The 23,195-nt window shown below is 44.4% G+C and overlaps 1 protein-coding gene across 1 annotated transcript in view; it reads left to right on the top strand.

Moving 5' to 3' along the window:
* The first annotated feature begins 1,205 nt into the window (after positions 1 to 1,205).
* The window catches only part of PIG-O (phosphatidylinositol glycan anchor biosynthesis class O), a 174,252-nt gene continuing 152,262 nt past the window's right edge, over positions 1,206 to 23,195 (top strand). The window contains exon 1 of the mRNA XM_080283570.1: positions 1,206 to 1,681. Within this exon, the coding sequence (XP_080139696.1) occupies positions 1,206 to 1,681 (476 nt within the window). The remainder of the gene's footprint in view (positions 1,682 to 23,195) is intronic.

Raw genomic sequence — 23,195 nt, 5'->3', positions numbered from 1 at the left:
AGTCACATGAATGCTTAGAGGTTCACTTGTGTGGGGTGATGTTGTGATCGCTGAGTAGTATATATTAAGCCAGTTTGACATGGTTAGAGAAGGTCTGGGGGACATTAAGTGCGAAATTGGGGAGGGTGTTGACTATAAGCCAGTTTTCCCGTAGGGTCAGGATCTCCCATAACATGAATTTACGCACCACGCTTTCCTGATGTCGACCATTTAGCCAGATTTTAGCAAGTTTATTGTAATGGCAATGAGTTCTGCTTAGTGTTTGAGTGGGTTTCTGCAGTGCATGACAGAGGAAGTATGGAAAATGCATCCTAGAGCACTTACTTTGAATGAACAGATAAGACATTAATGACCCTGCTTGAAGATAACCATACCATACCATGGCTTGCAACCATTTTTATATAGAGACAAGAAGTAATGGATCTTCTCAGCATCTGAGTCTGGGATGACTCCTTCTGTTCTGGTGTTGGAAGAGGGCTTTCGAAACGCTCTTCCTCAGGGTGCCTCTAACCATACTTGCTGTGAGTGAATAATGGGTGTTTGGCCTTAGCTTCCTTTCTTTGTCTTTTATTGCACTTTCTGTTTCATTAACATGATTAATGAATTTCTGTACATCTCCTTTCCTTTAATGTTTAAAGAAGACCTTACCTCACTCCATCCTTGGGTAGGAAAAAGGTCAAGATGGTAAAGCTAATAATGAAAATCATGATGATGATGATTATAATATATGTGGCATTTGTGACACCATGCAGAATATATAAAGTGATACACTAGGGCTGTCGTAGGCATGCCTTTCTTCTTATCATTTATTTGAACCTCCACTGATATGAAAATTCGAGTCCTACAGAAAGTACCTTACAGTATATAATTTATTGAGGATGTACATCAGCAAAATAGTAGCTTCAGTAACTTAGCATTACTCCACCAGATTTTAGTGTCCAAATTTCTACATTGGAAATACTGGTAGTTTCCATTTTAGTGGGAAAACCATTATATGTTTGACCATGTTGAAAATCTGTGAAGAGGAAATACAAATGTCGGACAAGTATATGATATGCATATGTATTTTTGCTCATGTATGTTGTATGTAATGTAGCAGAAACTGCATATATATTTTTCCTCGTGTATATTTTATATTACATAGCAGAAACTGAGTTTTTATCTTAACATGTTTATTTCTAAACTTTTCAGAGCCGTGAAGAACAATGTGGGGACCAGGCTGGAGCAGTTGCTTATTGTTTATACTTGTATTGTGCCTGAGTGAGCTGGTGACAGTTGGTCTCTTAATATTTAGCCATGGCTTCCTCTTGACCAGACAAGTTGTCCCATTCAGCTCCACCTGCCATGACTTTAAGTTGAAAAACAACATACAAGATGGTAGTGCTAGTGCTGATAATGATGCTGGCTGCTGGATGCCTCCTGCCTTTAATAGAAGTGTGATTCTCATAGTTGATGCACTACGATATGATTTCACAATATACAACCACTCCCTGAAAGATGAGGATGCCCTACCATACCAGAACAAAATGCCTGTGTTTGACAGCATGTTACGATCTCATGCAAGACAGTCACTTCTGGTGCCGTTTGTAGCAGATGCTCCCACCACAACCATGCAACGACTCAAGGGACTTACCACTGGCAGCCTACCTACTTTTATTGATGCTAGCCATAATTTTGCAAGGTAAGGTACAGTGTACAGTACATTATTTGAAAACAGGAATAGAATGTGAAATGCAATTTTTGTGTAGTATAGTAGTTGTTCCCTAGGCAGTTTAGCCGAACAGCCCCGAGTCCCTAAAGAGTTCCTTGGCCAAGACCAGACTTTCCCACAGAGCTCTCAAGGAGTGGCACAGGCGATTGTGTGCAATGCATTCTTCCATGATGGGCTTAATAGTATGGGGTGCTATTTTGCATCCTGGACAGGCATCAGCGACTGAGTCATTCAGCCTCTTCTGATAACTCATGGGGGCTGGATGATGCCCATATCTCAGCCTGGCCAGGTGGACCCTGTCCTCATGAGGGAGGTAGGATTCAGAAGGCTGGATTTCAGGAGGCCATGCATGCAGCTGTGTGTTGTCTTTTGAGTGACTGAATGGAGCATTGATTGATTTGAGCATGGATATGCTTCTGGAAGCTCATTTGAGGTGAATGAGGGCTGAGAGATGACAGTATTTGTGTATGATATCGTGTGCTGGGTGTTGTTTTGATGTTCCCTGGTGTGTGTGGATGTACTGCCATGTAGCGTAGTGGATGGTGTGGGTTTGTGGAGGCTGCCACAAGAATTTGTGTGCCTCTCATGTGTAGAGTATCCTTGACTTTGAGGACTTTGGTTTCTTGGTGTAGGTGGTCATTAGGTGTCATTGCTGTACAGCCAGTGATTATTTTTAGGGCTTTATCTGTATGATCTGTAGGGTGCTGTAGTATGTTGTAGTGTCTTTGAACCTGGAGCGTTGGTGTCTTCGTTGAGGGTCCACCCCCCAGAGGCTCTCGAAGAGGAGGAGGAGGACAGCGTGAGGGCCAAACCATCGCAAACGTCCCTGGCCCCTCCCAGGCACCATCCTGTCACCCAATGATAGCTCACCACATTGGTTGATCGCTCTCAGACTCTACGTTCAGTCCCATATCCCTGAGGTCTTTGGTCTCCCTCTTGCAGCACTACCTTCAGTGTTCACACCTCTCTCCCTCCACACCCAGTTGTCATCCTCCATCTTCTCCACATGCCTAAACCATTTCAATCTACCCTTTCTCATCACTGTACAATACATCCAGTTCCCAACCTTCCTCTCAACTCTTCATTCAGAATTCTAAGTCACCTAGGCCTGACATGCAGGGATGTGCTACACATCCTTCTATCATAATCATTATCATGTACCGGTACATTTGAGCCTACATATATCCTCCATCTTTACGGCCCAAGTCCCAACACCATACAGCATTACACTCCTAACACACTGCATACAAAGACCCCTTAGCATGGAGAGTGAGCTCTCTCAGTTTCAGGAGGGCCAACTCCTTCATCCAGCCACTCTTGACCCATGTCACTGGGCTAACTCCAGCCCTACCTCCAGCTCATATCGTTTGTCATCCAAGTACCAAAACTTCTCCACGCACTCAAGAGACTCCCCAGCAAGATTAATTTTTCCTGTCTCTCCGCCATTGTGTGCTCTCCCCTACATGCCACACACACACCAAATCAGCATTATTTTGCAGCCTGTCTCTACATCCCTTATGCATCCACTTATCATGGACACAGCACAAACTGGAGTTACTTCCCACGCCCTTGTGGCAAACTTCACATGGCCACATTCCCACTGGTTTGATGGTACTTCCTGCTGCCCTAGATGACGCTATTGTTTTATCAGTGTTTACCCTCAAACCCTTTTACCCCTTTCCATCTTTCCACTTCTTTCTTCCCTACCCTTTCATTCTTTGCAGTCAGTACAGTGTCTTCACTATAAAATATTTCCCATGGGACTCTTGTTTTTAAGTCACATGAGAGAAGTTCAAGCACCATGATAAAACAGTATGGGCCTTAAAACTGACCCCTGATGTTCACCGACATTCACTGAAAACTCATCACTCAAACCTCCATTCACTCTCACCAGGGTATGTGTACCCCCATACATTGCTATGACCACTATAACCAACCACTTCTTAATACCAAGCTTTCTTATTGCTCATTTGACCACCTCCTTGGGCACTCTGTGTGTACTGCACAGAAGATGAAATATTAAAGTATTGTTGAGAAGTGGGATTTGCTAGATGGGAAGTGTTGGAAGGCTCTCAGCATTTCTTATATTTTTCGGTTGCGAGTGGGAGTTGCCATTTAGCCTGCTATTTGAGATTGGAGGTATTTTGTGGAGTCGTGCATTGAATTTAGTGCTCCTTTTATCTATAATGTTATGTGATTGTCAAATTATGTAATTTTATCTTAGTGTATAAGCTAAATAATTTCAAGTGTTATATAAATGTAAGAAATCACTGGATATTTTGGATGTCTCTGAGTTGGTAACGGTTGCGTTTCTGAGAAAGTAGCCAATAATTCTAGTATTTAGGAAGCTTATATAAGGATGGGGAAGGAACTAGAGGGGTCTCAGTTCAGTTTGTGTGTAGTTCAGTGTCAGTACAGATAGTGAAGATTGTATAGCTCCAGTACTTGTGAAAACAGTGAAGTGAAGTTGGCAAGCATTGAGTGTAATTCTTTGGTGAATAAGGACAATGAACTTTAGAAGCCAGTGTTTGTTTACAGCGCTTGAGCTGATCTCGTTGCACACCTGAAAGCTTACCACAAGAAGAACAACTCACTGGGCAGTGTCATTCCAGTACTGAACTACTGCTGTTGGAACCTGTGGCAGTGTGGGACAGGGACATAACAGTATAAAATATATCTGGGGGAAGGAGGGATGAAATTCAACGTAGGTGACATACAGAGGAATGCTAAGGTGGACTTAGTGAAGCACATCAGAACTGGAGGATTTACCTCAGTAAATCAAATTTCATTATCAGCGTCTGTATTTACACACTATTTTGGCTTGTATTTATAATGTGTGGCCATGATGTTACAGCATGCTTGATTTTTGCATCTCTTAATAGTAGGTTTAGCATTATGTTATGTTTATTGTACAGGCCATCTTTTAAATTCATAGTGTTGTTAGTAATTTTTATAAAGATGGACTCGGCAAGAAATCATTCACCTGTGCAACCAGAACAATAAATAATCATAACTTTATCAAATTTAATATGATGATCTCTTCTATGTTTGTGTTTAAAATGTCATTTGAATCCTGTTCTGAAATGATTTAAAAAGCATCAGATCATTATGAATATTTATTTGTATGTATAATTTTACTACTGTATGTATACATAGGCAGTTTCATTTACAGTAAAGTGCGATTAACTGCCATCCGATACATCGGCACATCCGTATAACCGGAATGCAAATTCGATCCGGCATGGGGTCGAAAATATTTCAGATACCGGACGTCCCCCTATAATTATTGATTAGTTCTGTACAGTACAGGATAAAGTAGTGCACGCAGCTAGGTTTTCAAAATTATTTTGGACTGTAACACATGCTAAATTTTTCTTTAACCCCTTAACTGTGGGGCGTCACTTTCGTGATGCTCGGGAGCAAGGGATCATACAGCAGGGTGTCACTTTTGTGATTCTGTGTTATTTTGAATGCACCCGGGCTTTCAAGTGGTGGTTTGTATCATCTATCAGTACTACCAGTGTCCAGCTATACTCAGTTCTGCTAATGTCACCTGTACTCCCATCCACTGTTGACAATTTAGCCATTTTTCTCCTGTCCTTGACTCCCCTCCTTACCTCCCCTCCATTACCCTCTCCTCCTGCCTGACCAGCTGCGCTGCGCTACACAAATCCTGGATGGATTTTTCCACTCATTTTATCCATTAAAATGTGCCCTTTGCCCTATTCTTATACCAAATAATATATAAAAGAAAGAGAAAAGGTAATTGATACTGCCATACATCTGGAATGGGCTAATTATCACCTGGCAACACCTCACGTGCACTTGTTCGCTAATTTTCCCTGTTTATTTCCCCTTGAAATATGCTGTATGACCTGTTCTCATAATAAAAATACAGTACATATAAAAAAGGAAGGGAGAAGCCTAAGTGATATTTACATTCACCTGGAACTACCTAATTTATTATGTATTGTCTAGAATTCCTGCCAATCATTTCATAGCATATAAACTAGCAGCTGTCACCATGCTGACATTGGCAACCCTGCACTGCCCCTAGGCCACAGCATTCAGTTTACTGTCGTCTTTCAAGGTGAAACCATGTCGGATTCGCGCCTGTCCAATTCCGCCGCTTTTTAGCCCCATGCAAAGGGCCCTGTGACCTCTACCCCTACTAAACCTTGTGTGGGAAGGGGCAAAGGGCTAAGTGACTCTGCTGTGGAACGTGAACTGGCTAATTTATCAATGATAATGATGGACAGTGACTACGATCTTTCTGGTGACTTTAAAACAGTGCAAGTGGAAATGTAAATAATGTGTAAATAGTGTGTAAACAGCAAGTGAAAGCAATGAATGTAAATATAACTGATCAGTGGAAAATAGTTTTATAAGTTACTGCAAGTGACAGTGCATAACATAGTGTAAATAAAATAGAAATGTAAATAATGGAAATAAAATGGAGATTGTAAATAGAAATGTAAATAAGTAGTAATATAAGAATATGAGTATAAATAATAGGAGTAATGAAAGTGAAAGTGACAGCTTTGCTCTCAATGCTAGTTTACAGAACGAGAAAGTGAATGCCTGGTGTGAAAATAAGGTACTAGTACTGAAAGAAACCTATAGATAAATATTGTATATATAAATAAGTAATAAAGTACTAGGAATATAAAGTGTGAGTGTGTTTATAAATAATAAATGAAGCTCTGCCTCAGAATGCATCGGAGAACCAGCACAGAGGAAAGCTCGTATGCACTCGTAATTTACATTGCTTTCACAGTGTTTTTTTTTTTGGAATATGGATTCCAACTCTAACGTATGGAAGTGAAGCTTGGACGTTGTTGGAAGGACACAAGTCAAGAGTGAGAGCAGTGGAAATGAGTTATTTAAGAGGAGCCTGTGGAGTCACATGGAGAGACAGGCTGACGAATGAGGATATAAAGGAGCGTTGTGGTGTGGATGTGGATGTGATAGGAAGTGTTATGAGGAACACACTGAGGTGGTTTGGCCATGTGGAGAGGATGGAGGGTGAAAGACTGACGAAAAGAGTGTATGTGAGTGAGGTGGAGGGGGGAAGAGGGAGGGGGAGGCTGAGGATGAGATGGAGGGATGGGGTGGAGAGGTATATGAGAGAGGAGGGTGTGAGTTGGGAGCAGGGCAGTGAAATGGCGGGTGACAGGACGACGTGGAGGCGATTTGTTTGTGGCCACCCCAAACGGGATTGAGCGTCTGGCAATAGATAGATAGATAGATTCCAAACTACTTGAAATTCATAGAACAGTGTTTGTAGTTATAATATCAGGCAGTGGTAACCATATTACGGTGTATCGGGAAGTGTAAAGTGGAGCCTTTGTTACCCAACTTCAGAAGTCTCCACAAGTCCTACGGTAGACGACGAAGGCTCAACACACATCCCAGGAGAAAGCTGAAGGTATGTGCCATATGCTTATGCAATTATAATACTCTAGGACTAATAACTGATTTTTGGCAAATATTTTTAAAAAGTCAGTTGGAGCCCAAATATCCCCATAGGACACGCACGCCACATTCCTAACAACCCCGTGGTTAAGGAGTTAAATAAGTTTTGGTAATGTTTGCTGGTTTGTGTCCAGTCCCCTTCCCCATACCCCTACCCCTCCCAGTCCCCCACTTGTCATTCTTAACTGGCAATTACATCTCAAGCTGACCTAATACTTTACACTCATAGTCACATTACTGATACACAAATATAAAACACTAGGATATGTAAAAAGTATATAATATGACTATGAACAAGCTGCAGCAAGAAATTAATGCATTATAACATTGACATTAAAACAAAAACGTTAACAACGGTCATCCCAGGCCTGATGTGTTGGGTGTTTGCATGTGTCTATGTCTGTGCCTGCTTGTGTGGGTGTGTTAATGTCTGTGTTTTTCAGTGTGTGTGTGTGTGTGTGTGTGTGTGTGTGTGTGTGTGTGTGTGTGTGTGTTTGCAAAGCAGTGCACCCAACACAGGAGGCTTGAGGTGGCCATTGTTAACAATTTTGTTTTACTGTCAACATCATAATGATTATTTCTTGCTGCAACATGTTGATAGTTATACAGTATTCTTTTAACATATCCTAATGTTCTTTGTTTGTATTAGTAGTGTGACCAAGTGTGTTAAGCATGAAATCAGCTTGAGATGTAACTGCTAGTTAAGAATGATGGGTGCGGTGGGGAGTTGGGTAGGGGTATGAGGGATGGTCGGGAGCTGGGGTAGTGGCAGGTGGAGCTCGTTTCGTCCCTCCCTCTCCACGTCCCTGGGCATTCTGAGGTAGAAAGGGGGCACCCCTGGGCAGATATTAGTGAGTATGAGTGTACCTGTACTGTATCTATCTATCTATTGCCAGACGCCATAATCCCGTAAGGGGTGGCCATTTGACTTTGAGTTATTTATTTTGCAGGGAGGGGCACTAACCCTCCCCCAACCCACTTGTTGACACGTAGGGGGCACATGTGGTTTGGTTATATGGTTACCACCCAGCGTTGTAAATGGTTTCTTGGCTTACAGGAAACCATTTGGCTTGTCACTCAATGTAAAGCCACCTGTAAAGGAAAGAAAAGCAATAAGAAGTGACAGGAAAGATGAGAGAAATAGGAAGAAAGGAGGGCAGGCACTGAAAAAGAGTGATAAAGGCTAAGGAAGAAGTAGGCAGCACTACATTAGGTGAATGGATGATGGTTGCCGCCACGTACCACTCACTAATACTGAATAATGTACTTTATGAAATAAAGTCCCAAGTTTGGTACTGCTTCATTTGTTTGACCTCCCAGAAAATTTCTAAGAGTAACATTCGATTATCCAGAAAATTCCATATCCGAAATGGAAGAATCCACATGCACTCCGGTTAATCCAGCTTTTACTGTTTTTTTTTTTTTTTTTTTTCCATATAGAGTTAGGTGTGTATGCATTCTTTTTATTGGTTCTAGGTTCAGCTCCCACGTTTATTTGAAACTTTAAAAATTTTATTCACTTGTTAACATTTGGAGGGTGAAAGACTGACGAAGAAAGTGTATGTGAGTGAGGTGGAGGGGGGAAGAGGGAGGGGGAGGCCGAGGATGAAATGGAGGGATGGGGTGGAGAGGTATATGAGAGAGGGGGGTGTGAGTTGGGAGCAGGACAATGAAATGACGGGGGACAGGACGGCGTGGAGGCGATTTGTTTGTGGCCACCCCAAACGGGATTGAGGGGTCTGGCAATAGATAGATAGATAGATAGATAGTTAACATCTGAGATATGGTAATGGAGGTTTCTGTAAATTCCTCTCTACCTCAAGCTGTTTTGCTACCTTGAAGATGTCATGAAGCAGTAGATGAAAACTCGGTATTCCATGTTTATGTTTCTCATTTACATGTCTGTATAGTTATATATACAGTATATATATATATTTATATATATATATAAATAATAATAATTTGGTTTTATGCCGGGTATCCCCGAAGGGCTAAGGCGTTGCCCCTGGTTAGAGGACTTTTTGGATTGGAGCGTGTAGCATTTTATGACCGGATGCCCTCCCTGATGTCTACCAATGACCCTTGGGTGGATTCGATCCTCTGACCCTTCGGTCAGAGCGGAGCGCTCTAACCCACTGAGCCGTGACTGCTACATATACAGTATATACATATATTATATATATATATATATATATATATATATATATATATATATATATATAAATAATAATAATTTGGTTTTATGCCGGGTATCCCCGAAGGGCTAAGGTGTTGCCCATGGGTAGAGGACTTTTTGGATTGGAGCGTGTAGCATTTTATGACCGGATGCGCTTCCTGATGTCTACCAATGACCCTTGGGTGGATTCGATCCTCTGACCGTTCGGTCAGAGCGGAGCGCTCTAACCCACTGAGCCGTGACTGCTACATATACAGTACTGTATATACATATATTATATATATATATAATATATTTAGTAATCCCTATAAGACCCAGATGCCCCAGTCCTGGACATTTGGGGCTCAGGCTTTCGGGGGGGGAAAAAAAAAAAAAAAATTCCGACGTGTGTAATTTGAACTTGGGGCGTGGCACTGAACAGCTGCGTTTTGCCGCATAGTTCTGCCAACATCCGGCAGGGTGACCTTGCCTCCTCCTTATTTTCTGCCTACCCATCATTGTGAGTGCACGCTTATCACAATGGCCGCCCACATGCTTGCTTTTGTCGTGGTGCCTTACCTGCTGCAGGCCCTGCTATTCCTCTGCTGCCTTTTACTCATGTGTGTGACCAAGAAGAGAAAACAAGTGGTTCTGACTCTGGAGAAGAAGAGGGAGATTTTGGAGCAGGTGGACGCGGGATGGTTGAAGTCCCTCATCCTACGAGAATTCAACCTGGCCCGCTCTACCTTGTTTGATATCAAGAAATCCCTGGACAAACTCACCCAGTACATGGCTGACTTCGCATCGAAGACCAAATGCAACGTGCAGAGGAAGGTTATGTTCCCTCCCAGGTTTGCAGAAATCGACCGCTCCTTGCTGATTTGGTATTGACAACAACATGTTGCTGGTGTGCTGGTGCGTGTTATGGAGCTGAAGGCTGCCGCCGAGAAGTTCGCAAGGTTGCACGACACCCCAAACTTCAAAGCGTCCAAGGGTTGGCTCTTTGCTTTCAAGTTAAGACATGGACTTACCAACCGTAAGGCCCACGATGAAGCTTTGGACACCACCAAGGAGGGAGTAGAAGACTTTCGGCAGAAGGTGAAGGGCTTGATCGACAGGGAGGGCCTCACTCTCAGTCAAGTCTACAGCGCTGATGAAACTGGTCTGTTCTATTGCTTGCTGCCAATGAACACCCTGGCAGAGGAGTTGGAAAAGCACGTACCCGGATGCAAGCTCTCGAAGCAATGGATTCTGCTTTGTGTTGCGCCAATGCAAACGGCATGCACCGGCTCAATCCTGTTATTGTTGGCCATGCAAAGCAGCCTCGGTGCCTTCGTGGGTTGATGGATGTCCTTCCTGTGATGTGGTACCATTCTCTGAAGGCTTGGTTCACAGCCAAGATCTTCAAAGACTGGTTTCACCAGCACTTCATCAAGGAAGTCATCCATTATCAAACGAGGACACTGGGAATCCCACGTGACCAGGTAAAGACTCTCCTTATCTTGGACAGTGCACTTGCGCATCTGTCCGACAAGGAGCTGGTGGCTGAGAATGGCTGCATTAGGTGCTTGTTTTTGCCACCTAATACGACTGCTCTCATACAACCAATGGACCAAGGAGTGATCGTGGCTATGAAGAGGCTGTACCATCGGAAGTTTCTGGACGAGGTGATGATTGTTCTTGAGGATGAGGACGAGTGCAGGGAGGGACGAGACATGCGAGGCCAGCGGACTGTGGAAAACCTTTGCTACTACAACCTTCAGGTCAGTCATCAACAACTGGGTCAATGCATGGAGGGAAGTCTCTGTCAAGACTCTGGAAAGTGGTTGGTTTCGTCTGCATCTCAGAGCCGATGTGGTGCATGACTTTCTAGGTTTTGACGTGGATGATTCCCATGCGCGTCTTCATGCAGGTGGTGACAAGGTGGATGTGGACGAAGTGCATGAGTGCTTGGATGACAACGAGGGCGATCCTGGGTATTAGATCATGTCTGATATCGAGATTGCATCTTCAGTTGCAGGTACAAATACCCAGTTTGAATATTCCAACGAGGACAGCGACGATGATGAGGAGTTCTCTCAGTGCACCACTACTCCAGCCATCCCCAAGCTTAGTGCACTCCGGGAGCATGTCCAGTTCATCATGGACTACATTGCACACCTGAACTGCGACCGGAACACTGGGCCCCTGGAACTTGCGGAGGAAGTGTGCGCTTTTAGGCAGCGCATCATCACTCGCCAGAATCTCCATTCCTTACGTCAATCAACCATTGACAGTTTCTTCAGGCGCGTGACCCCTGCCGTGCCTAGCCCTGGCTCCACACCACTGCCTCCCCAAGACAGGCCTTCCACCTCCAAGCCACAGCCCAGCACACCTGCCGTGGTTGAGTTGGACTTCTCTCAGCACGGTACTACTCCAGCCAGCCCCAAGCTAGCGCACCCTGGGAGCATGTCCAGTTCATTCTAGACTATCTTGAACACCTGGACTGCGACCAGGAGATGGGGCCCCTAAGACTTGTGGAGGAAGTACGCATCATCACTCACCAGAATTACCGTTCCTTACGTCAATCAACAATTGACACTTTCTTCACGCCTGTGACTCCTGCTGTGCCCAGCCCTGGCTCCACACCGCTGCCTCAACAAGACATGCCTTCCACCTCCGAGCCACAGTCCAGCACATCGGCCATGGTGGAGTTTTCACTGGACGTGAGTTTGCGGCTGTCTTTGGAGTCGTCTGCAGTGGGTAGCCCATCACCACGTCCCAGCGATGCACCCCTTAGCTGCCTGCAACCCCTACTGTCGGACTCTGACAGTGAATAAACAGCAAAAACTTGCCATTAGACCACATGGGAATTTACAGGTTGTGCAGTGTTAAGAAATTAGAATTCAGAGTGGAAGGGATTAAGGGCAGAGTGCAACACTGGTGAGTTGCAAGTGCAGCGCAAGTAAGAAAAGAGTGCGCAGTGTTAAGAAATTAGAATTCAGAGTGCAAAGGGTTAAGTGTAGTGCAAAACTGGATTACTGTAGGTGCTTCAGGTGCACCTTCGTACTGTCAGAGTCTGAGAGGAGGTGGGTTATTCTTCACAATGGCCACAGACATGTAAGTACCCTGTTTACTTCTAAATATTTTCCATACTCACCTCTAAATCCTCATTCTCTGGTTCTTTTTCATTTATTTCATGCTTTATGTCCCTTATTTGTGTGAATAGGGTCTAAAGCAGGTGCTGTGCATGTCCGGTAGGGAGTTATTTATGTGGTTTTCAGAGTTAGGTTGGGTTAGGGTCCATAAGTACCTGTCCAGGAGGCATTTTCCCAAGTCCCAGAGAAACCCAAGTCCCAGACATGCCTTTGGCGCTATTACGTCGGGTCTTGGAGGGATTACTGTATTATGTGTGCATACATAAATATATATATATATATATATATATATATATATATATATATATATATTTGTGGTAGGTGGGGGGGCTCACCATCCACTCACTCGATGTAGTGCTGCTCTCGGTTGTCTGCCCTTTCCCCTCCATCCTTCTTTCCTTCCATATCTCTTCTGTCTTTCTTTCCTTCATTCTTTCCACTTCCTTCGGCCTGTGGGTGACTCTACACTGAGTGACAAGCCAAATGGTTTCCTGTGCACCAGGAAACCATTTAATATGCTGGGTGGTAACCATATAACCAAATTTTGGCACCTGGTGGTTTAGTGGGTAATTTTTGCGCTCCAATCGGATTGAGCCAGTGAAGCTTTATATGCAAGGGGTGGTTGGGGTTCATTGCTCATGTAATGCCACTCAGGGATGATTGAGGCTGGTCACTCTCATCTTAAATGTCAGGACCAACTTCCTAGCCCCGGGCTCCTACGCTCCTCATGGGGCAATGTAGGATTGGATGATGGATGGATGATATGTATATACAGGTAAGCCCTTAATTCACGCGAACTTTTTTCACGCGATTTCGGTTATCCACGAATTTTTCATACAATAATTAACACATAAAATTATCGTATTCAAATAAATAATTTTAATATACAAGAGAAGTAAATTTTCTACACTATTCTATAGCCCGACGCCCTAATCCCGCAAAGGGTGGCCGCAGACAAAACGCATCCAAGTCGCTCTGTCACCCACCATCCGACTACCCTCCCCCCAACTCACCCCCCCCCTCCCTCATATACCTCTCAACTCCATCCCTCCACCTCATCCTCGGTCTACCTCTCCCTCTCCCTCCCCCCACCTCACCCACATACACCCTCTTAGTCAGTCTTTCATTTTCCATTCTCTCCACATGTCCAAACCACCTCAGTGTATTTCTCCTAATCTTCTCAACCACATCCACATCCACCCCACAGCATTCCTTCACTTCTTCATTCATCAACCTGTCCCTCCACGTCACTCCACATGCTCCTCTCAAGTAACTCATTTCCACTGCTCTCACTCTTGACTTGTTCCCCTCTTGTAAGGTCCATGCCTCGCTTCCATACGTCAGGGTAGGGATCACAATACTATCATGCAGTGACTTCTTAACTTCCATACTCACCTCCCTATTTCTCATCACTGCTCTCAGTGTACCAACAACCTTCCTTCCGTGCTGTACCCTTTCACGCACTTCATCCCCCAAAGTTCCATCCTTACTCATCACACTACCCAAGTACTTGAATGCACTCACATTCTCCATATCCTCACCATCCAACCTAACTGCACACTCTGTGACTTCATTCCTCTCAAACACCATAACTTTACTTTTGTTTACATTAACTTTCAGCTTCCTCCTCCTACACACTCTCCCAAATTCATTCACCAAACCTTGCAACTCCCATTCATCTTCACTCAACAGCACTGTATCGTCAGCAAACAGCAACACCGGAAGCTTCCAAATCTCACCCACATTCATTAGAGCCACCCCCACATCCACTGCCCTACCCTGCACCTCCTTTACAACCCCATCCATGTATATATTAAACAGCCATGGAGACATCACACAACCCTGTTTCAGTCCCACATTGAGATCAAAGAACTCACTCAGCTCATCATCCATTCGCACCGTAGCCCTAGCTCCCTCGTACATACTCTTCACAGCACTCAACAATTTCCCCTCCACTCCATATATTCTTAATACCTTCCACATACCTTGCCTATCTGTTCTGTCATAAGCTTTCTCCAAGTCCATGAAGGCATCATACACTTTCCTTCCCTTCTCTAGATACTTCTCCACTAAACATCTTAGAACAAATATCTGATCTACACACCCTTTTCCCTTCCTAAATCCCCCTTGTTCTTCTCCAACTAGCTCCTCTGTCATATGCCTAACCCTATCAATGAGTATTCTACCATATATTTTACCAGTCACACTAAGTAGGCAAATACCCCTATGATTACCACATACTTCTCTCTCTCCTTTTCCTTTGTATAAAGGAACAATTATACCTGATTTCCAGTCCTCTGGAACCCTTTCCTCTTCCCAAGCCAATCTACACAACTTCCATATCCACTCCACAACAATCTCACCCCCATACCTAAGCATTTCACCACACACTCCATCAATTCCTGGGGCCTTTCCCAACTTAATATTCTTCATCGCTTCCACTACTTCCGCCCTACTGATCTCTTCCTCCCTCCTCTCATCTCTTCTTCTCCCAGCCATTCCCCAACCACTTATACTCGCACTGTTCTCACTCTCCACATTCAACAAATCCTCAAAGTGCTCCTTCCATCTCCTCAGTTTCTCTCTCTTCTCCACCAACAATCTATTATTCCTATCTTTCACTCCCCTACTATTTCCCCTTTCACACTGCCTTACTTTCTTTACCTCCTTCCAAAACAATTTCTTACTCTCCCTCCATTTCACACTCAGATTCCTCCCAAACTCTTCATCCACTTTCTTTTTACTCTCCTTCACCAGTCTCTTAACCTCCCTTCTCCTGCTCACATATACCCCTCTCTTCTCTCTCTCATCTTCTCCCCTACCTCTACTCGCTAACCATTCACTATATGCCTTCTTCTTTTGTTCCACAGCTCGTTTCAACTCATCATTCCACCATGCTGTCCCTGGCACACCCTTGCATCTCCTCCTCACTCCACAAATAAAATATAAAAATATAAAAATGCCTACCTGCTGCCCATGTGCATACATATTTGTATGTGTGGGTGGTCGGTCTACCACGCACCACACAGTCAGTTTGAATCCGACGGTCGAAATATGCGTGACTTGCTAATCGTTATTTGTGGCTTATTTTTCTGCCTTCCAGTGATTGCTTGCCTTGTCTGTCAGCATGGGGCCTAAGCGTAGTGCTAGTGATGCATGTGGTAACACACCAAAATGGACTAGTAAAGTGATGTTGCTGACAGAGAAAGTTAAAGTGTTGGACAAACTTAATGGAGGAATGTTGGCAACAATTCTCCATCAGGACGATTCCCCGTCATTTATTTACATCTATCTATCTATCTATCTATAGCCCGACGCCCTGATCCCACAAAGGGTGGCCGCAGACAAAACGCCTCCAAGTCACTCTGTCACCCACCATTTGACTCCCCTCCCCCCAACTCACCCCCCCCTCCCTCATATACCTCTCAACTCCATCCCTCCACCTCATCCTCGGTCTACCCCTCCCTCTCCCTCCCTCCACCTCACCTACATACACCCTCTTAGTCAGTCTTTCATTCTCCATCCTCTCCACATGTCCAAACCACCTCAGTGTATTTCTCCTAATCTTTTCAACCACATCCACATCTACCCCACAACGTTCCTTCACTTCTTCATTCGTCAACCTGTCCCTCCACGTCACTCCACATGCTCCTCTCAAGTAACTCATTTCCACTGCTCTCACTCTTGACTTGTTCCCCTCTTGCAAGGTCCACGCCTCGCTTCCATACGTCAGGGTAGGGATCACAATACCATCATGCACTGACTTCTTAACTTCCATACTCACCTCCCTATTTCTCATCACTGCTTTCAGTGTGCCAACAACCTTCCTTCCCTGCTGTACCCTTTCACTTACTTCATCCCCCAAAGTTCCATCCTTACTCATCACACTACCCAAGTACTTGAATGCACTCACATTCTCCATATCCTCACCATCCAACCTCACTGCACACTCTGTGACTTCATTCCTCTCAAACACCATAACTTTACTTTTGTTTACATTAACTTCCAGCTTCCTCCTCCTACACACTGTCCCAAATTCATTCACCAAACCTTGCAACTCCCATTCATCTTCACTCAACAATACTGTATCATCAGCAAACAGCAACACCGGAAGCTTCCAAATCTCACCCTCATTCATTAGAGCCACCCCCACATCCACTGCCCTACCTTGTACCTCCTTTACAACCCCATCCATATATATATTAAACAGCCATGGAGACATTACACACCCCTGTTTCAGTCCACATTGAGATCAAAGAACTCACTCAGCTCACCATCCACTCGCACCGTAGGCCTAGCTCCCTCGTACATACTCTTCACAGCACTCAACAATTTCCCCTCCACTCCATATATTCTTAATACCTTCCACATACCTTTCCTATCTATTCTGTCATAAGCTTTCTCCAAGTCCATGAAGGCAGCATACACTTTCCTTCCCTTCTCTAGATACTTCTCCACTAAACATCTTAGAACAAATATCTGATCTACACACCCTTTTCCCTTCCTAAATCCCCCTTGTTCTTCTCCAACTAGCTCCTCTGTCATATGCCTAACCCTATCAATGAGTATTCTACCATATAATTTACCAGTCACACTAAGAAGGCAAATACCCCTATGGTTACCACATACTTCTCTCTCCCCTTTTCCTTTGTACAGAGGAACAATTATACCTGATTTCCAGTCCTCTGGAACCCTTCCCTCTTCCCAAGCCAATCTACACAACTTCCATATCCACTCCACAACAATCTCACCCCCATACCTAAGCATTTCACCACACACTCCATCAATTCCTGGGGCCTTTCCCAGCTTAATCTTCTTCATCGCTTCCACTACTTCTGACCTACTGATCTCTTCCTCCCTCCTCTCATCTCTTCTTCTCCCAGCCATTCCCCAACCACTTATACTCACACTGCTCTCACTCTCTACATTCAACAAATCCTCAAAGTGCTCCTTCCATCTCCTCAATTTCTCTCTCTTCTCCACCAACAATCTATTATTCCTATCGTTCACTCCCCTACTATTTCCCCTTTCACACTGCCTTACTTTCTTTACCTCTTTCCAAAACAATTTCTTACTCTCCCTCCATTTCACACTCAGATTCCTCCCAAACTCTTCATCCACTTTCTTCTTACTCTCCTTCACCAGTCTCTTAACCTCCCTTCTCCTGCTCACATATACCTCTCTCTTCTCTCTCTCATCTTCTCCCCTACCTTTACTCGCCAACCATTCACCATATGCCTTCTTTTGTTCCACAGCTCGTTTCACCTCATCATTCCACCATGCTGTCCCTTGCACACCCTTGCATCTCCTCCTCACTCCACAAACCGCCTCACATGCTGCGCTTATCTCTTCCGTGAATATCTTACATACGTCTTCCACCCCTTCCATCTGCTCTAGCTCATACCTTCCCAATCTTTCTTCCACTATGCTCTTATACTCTGTCCTCTTCTCACTATCTTGCAATTTCTCCACTCTTCTCACAGGAGCTGCTTCCTCCTGTCTTCCCCTTCGCCTCCTCAACCACTTTCTTTGCAGCTCTACCTTGGCCATCACTAAGTGATGGTCCGAGACTCCATTCCCCCACCCTCTCCACACCCTTGCATCCAACACTTGTCTTCTCATTCGCTCATCCACACACACGTAGTCTATCATTGCCTTTCGTTCAACAAGTTCACCATCCATCCTCCTCATTACTCTCCATGTATACCGGTGGATCATCTTATGACGAAAGTAGGTGTTGGCTATTGCCAACCCCTTACCAGCACAGATGTCCACCAAAGCACTACCATTCCCATCTACTTCAGCTGGCACACCCCACTGACCAACCACTCCATCCACTCGTACATTCCCAACTTTGCCATTCATGTCTCCAATCAACAGCACTCTCTTGCTCCTCTCAAACTTGTCCATACATGCTTCTACTCCCGCCGAAAACTCATCTTTCACTCTTGCCACTCGATCCTCTGTTGGAGCATACACACATACAATCGCCCATGCTTGTATACCTACTTTCATCCTCACCCATACAATCCTTGCACCCACTGTTCCATACTCTCTTATATTCTCCTTCCACTTCTTGCTTATCATCAGACATACTCCCTCTCTTGCCCTCTCATTCTCACTGACTCCCGCACATATACCTACACCGTATTCCCATTCTCTCATCCTTTCACCTATCCATTTAGTTTCAGTCAATCCACATATATCCACTTTTGCATCCTCAAGCACCTGGACAATCTCTCTCTCTTTCACTTCATCATTCACTACTCTCACATTCCACGTTCCTAGATACGTTCCTACATACCAGTTTATTTACCAAGTACAGTACACTAGTTTTTTATTTATATGAGTTATAAAATCCCCCTGAAAACTAGTTACTAAAGTATTAATTAATCAATAATAAGTATATTTATAGAATGACAGGAAATCGTCCATGTTTTGATGGTGAATTGACTTCGTGGTGAATTGTCTTGGAACCGTGTGTTTGAGGTGAGTCAACTGTTCTTACAATAAAGAAGGCAGAACGTAGCATACGGGAGGCAGTGAGGGCTAGTGTACCAGACTGTGCCGAAGTGTCTCCACCTACGCCTGTGAACTGGCTCTGAACTGTACGTTTGGGGTGAATGAGTCACCTGTTTGGACAATAAAGAAGGCAGAATGTAGCATATGGGAGGAGTGAGGGCTTGTGCACCAGACTGTTGAAGTGTCTCCACCTACACCTGTGCTTGTCAGGTTTCAGTGTTAAATTTCTTACATTTTGTTGTTTTTCGTACTTTATGCTAGTTTATAATGTGTATGTAGTACATAAACAGTATTATTCAGATGTAATATACTTAGTAGACATGCATAATTTTGTGCACAGAAGGGCAGAACATATACGCGAATTTACCACATATGCGAAGGGTCTGGGAACGTAACCCTCGCGTGAATTAAGGGCTTACTTGTATATATATATTTACTCGTACACACACACACACACACACACACACACACACACACACACACACACACACACACAAGTTGCTGATAGAGACAGAGCTCTTCCTGGATCGTGGGGAAATAATTGCTGAATCAGTGACGAAAAGGAGACCAGCCTATTTGTGATTATGTGAATGAGTGCGTGAGTAGTGGTCCCATCAGACAGTAGTTAAAAAAAGCCTCAGTTTCGGTTATAAAAAGTACAAGATATAGTGGAAATAGAAAGTCTCCATATGGTTGCATCGTGGTGGAAAGGGACGGTGCTTTGTTTACAACTGGCGAAAGAGAGTTTGAGGGCTACTCCGAAGATGATGTGGGAAATGGAAGTATTAACCCCTAAAGACTGCAGTTATTTCAGGCAGGGTACCTCCCACAGCTGGAATTCTGGGGGTGTTTGGCGACTTTCACAAGGGCAAATTGATTGTGTTCTGGCTAAAGAGGAAGAAGTTACACTCCTGACAACGCAATCCACACCCCTGGAGGCCAAACGGTTATTGCACAATCACGTGTCAAAGTTAAAAAAAGTTTATAATAGTTACCCCTCAAAAACACTATAAAACGTGAAAATTTTGATAACTACATATTTTTCTTATTGAAACAAGTCATTTCAAAGTGTTTTGTCACACTAACCATGAAAACAGGTGTATGTAGTTGTGGGGAGATTACTAGGCAGTGGGGAGATAAAGTAGGCTGTGGAGAGTAGGCTTATAGGTACGGGGGTTGGAAAAATAACAAACTTATTGCATGAAAAGAAAGCACTGCAGTGTGTTCTGTAACATCTTGGCGGCCTCATACCTCTCAGGGGTCTGTAGGGGGTGGGAGGGTAGTGAGGGATGAGGAGGGAGGGATGGGGTGGGGTTCAGGGGGGACACAAGGCTAGCAGGGTGGGAGGAGGGGCAAGAGTGGGTGGGAAGGGACACAGATGGTGGTGGGTGGAGAGATACAGATGCATGGAGGGGTGGGAGGGTGATGAGAGACAAGGAGGGAGTGAGGGAGTGGAGTAAAGGGTGGCATGGAGGTGGCCCAGAGAGGGGGATGCCCCCCCACCACCTGGGTTGGTCCAATTCCCCCTCACGCCACCTCAGGGGTGAGTTCTCATTGGCCTGAAGCAATATATGTCATAATCGGGGCAGAAGAAGCGCTCCACAGTTTTTTACACTCCCTGCTCAATTGATGCGATTAGGCATTTTGGTATAAAACTCAGATCGCATCAATTGATGCGATTTGGACTTAAGGGGTTAAGCTGAACCAAACAAGAGTGGCAGGAGTGGAGAAAACAGCAGAGAGGGATGTCCAGGAGTTAAAAAAAAGTATGGGCAGTAATTAGAGAGTTAAAGGAATGGACCATAGAGCCGGAAAATGAGATTAAAATTCTACCGAATAAACTGGAAAAAGTTTGTACACGCAGTGATGAACAAGAAAGAGAAGTCACAGAATTAAAAGTGATTATTGAATCTGCCTCTAAACAAATAAAACAGCTTAAGAGGGAGAACAAGAAGTTGGAAGAAGAAAGGAACAGGATGAGAAGCAAACTAGATGAGTATGAATCCAAATCAAGACTGCAAGATGAGCACATTAAACAAATCAAGGAGCAACATAAGGAGTGGAAGAAAGTTCAGGAAGAAGGGCATGTAAATTTGAAAGAGATTATAGAACAATAAAGTAAGGAAAAGATGAATAGGGAAGTGGTTAGGGTACTGAGAAGTAGAGAATCTTTAGTCAGGGATGTAGCAGATAAGAAAAAGTGTGTAGTAATTTCAGGAGTAAAAGAAAAATGTATGACAATAAGATCAGAAGGAGAAAGAGAAGAACTGAGTAAGATTATAGAAATAATATTAGTACAGTCAACCCTTGGCTATCACGAGTAATTGGTACCCTAGGCGACCCGCCATAGCCAAAATCGCGATAGCCATACTTAAGAACTAATGGGAAAAATTCTAATTGGTTCCCCGACCTCCAACTTTACCCCAACCTTACCCTATTTTCACATCTCCTTCACTAAAATACCTGGGATTACAAACCAGTGCTGCAAATTAACAACAATACAGTACATAAAGGTTATAAATAAAACAGAATTAACTGTAATAAGCCATTTTACTTAACATTTTTGGAGAGGATGAGGGGCTTGGGTGGGTTGAAGGGGTTCCGAGGCTGGGGTGGAGTATTACTGGCTACCCCTCCGAAGTTCTATCTCGTCTAGTAATTGATCAGCTTCATCAGGAGTCTGGAAGGGACCCTCAAAACCTTCAAAGTCGTCAGCTCCATTATCAGAATCCACCTGAGGCTCACGGGATGGTCCTGGCTGTGGGTTGGGCTGAGCCTCGTTGCGACAGCGTAGGAAGTCTGTTATCTGGCGTTGTTGTAGGTTGTTGATATGGGCATGGTATTGTTGGTGGTAACCTTCCAGTGCCTTCATAATCGCCGAAGAATTTGCCTCACTGTTGGCACTAACATCTTGCTCGATGAGATGACGTAGCCTTACACCCAAGTCGATGATTTCCTTTATGTTGGCTATGCTGAGTCCCCCACGACTCCCAGCATCACCACCGATGTTCTCCTCACCACTCTCACTCCTGTCCTCCTCTGCCATATTCTCCTCCTCTAGGATGTCGGCTGCAGTAACAGGGGGTGGCTGAATCATGTCACGAATGTCGTCCTCCATTGTGTCAGCAAAGCCAGTCCCAGGAATTTGCCGTGCCTCTTCCACTGCTGCCTGAATCTCCGCCTGCACAGACTGTGGCTTACCTGCCACATTCCCACGTCGGTCCTCAGGTAGCCCCTCCAAAATATTTCGCCAAGCGTGATGAATTGTTTTCTGTGTCACATCATCCCAGCATTGCACCATTAAGTCCACAGCTTGCTTAATATTGTACTTTTTCCAGTAAAGAAACACTTTTCTGTCATGTTCACTATCACCTTGCACTTCGTCATCATCATCATCATCACCATCACTGTCCACTAGGTGCTGGATGAGCTGGGCGTCCTTGGTAGCTTCCCTCATTATCCTGAATTGCCGTCGCGAGTAGGCAGACTTGACCACAGATATTACCTCCTGGTCCAGGGGCTGAATCAATGATGTCGTGTTGGGTGGCAAGAATTCAACTCTGACGTTAGGGTCTGCATCCCTCAGTAGAGGTGAATATCCTGGGGCATTATCCAGCAGCAACAGAATGTTGAAGCGGATGTTGTTTTGGGCGCAATGCTTCTTGACCTGGGGAATGAACGCCTCCTTCATCCAATCTTGCAACAGCTTTGCCGACATGTACCCCTATTTTGAAGACATCCAGTGCACATTCAGGTTGCTCATATCCTGTCACTTGTAGGCCCGTGGACGTTTAGCACAATGAATAACTGTTGGTTTAAGGCGGCATGTTCTTGACGCATTCATTGCAAACAAGAGGGTGAACCGTGCCTTCATCGCCTTCCTTCCTCGTACGTGGGCAGAGTTGGCTGTGATGAATGTCCGCCTGGGCATAGTTTTCCAAAAGAAGTTCGTCTCATCCATGTTGAATATTTGGTCAGGTGTATATTGGCCCTCCTCAATCACATGCTTTAAAAAGTCGGGATACTCCTTAGCCGCTGCCATGTCCGCACTTGCTGCCTCACCACTGATTTTCTTGTTCTTGATCCGTTGCCGTTTCATAAATTAATCCACCCATCCCTTGGAGGCCACAAACAATGGTGGTTGTGCAATAGCCAGCTTCCTTGCAACCCCAACATATATCTCCCTGGCTGTGTC

Source organism: Coenobita brevimanus, chromosome 98 (assembly GCF_032717465.1).
Source record: "Coenobita brevimanus isolate Jiangsu-jjx chromosome 98, ASM3271746v2, whole genome shotgun sequence".
In the NCBI taxonomy this organism is placed as follows: Eukaryota; Metazoa; Arthropoda; class Malacostraca; order Decapoda; family Coenobitidae; genus Coenobita; species Coenobita brevimanus.
Note: the sequence above shows the minus strand (reverse complement) of the source record. Positions and strands in the feature narration are given on the sequence as shown.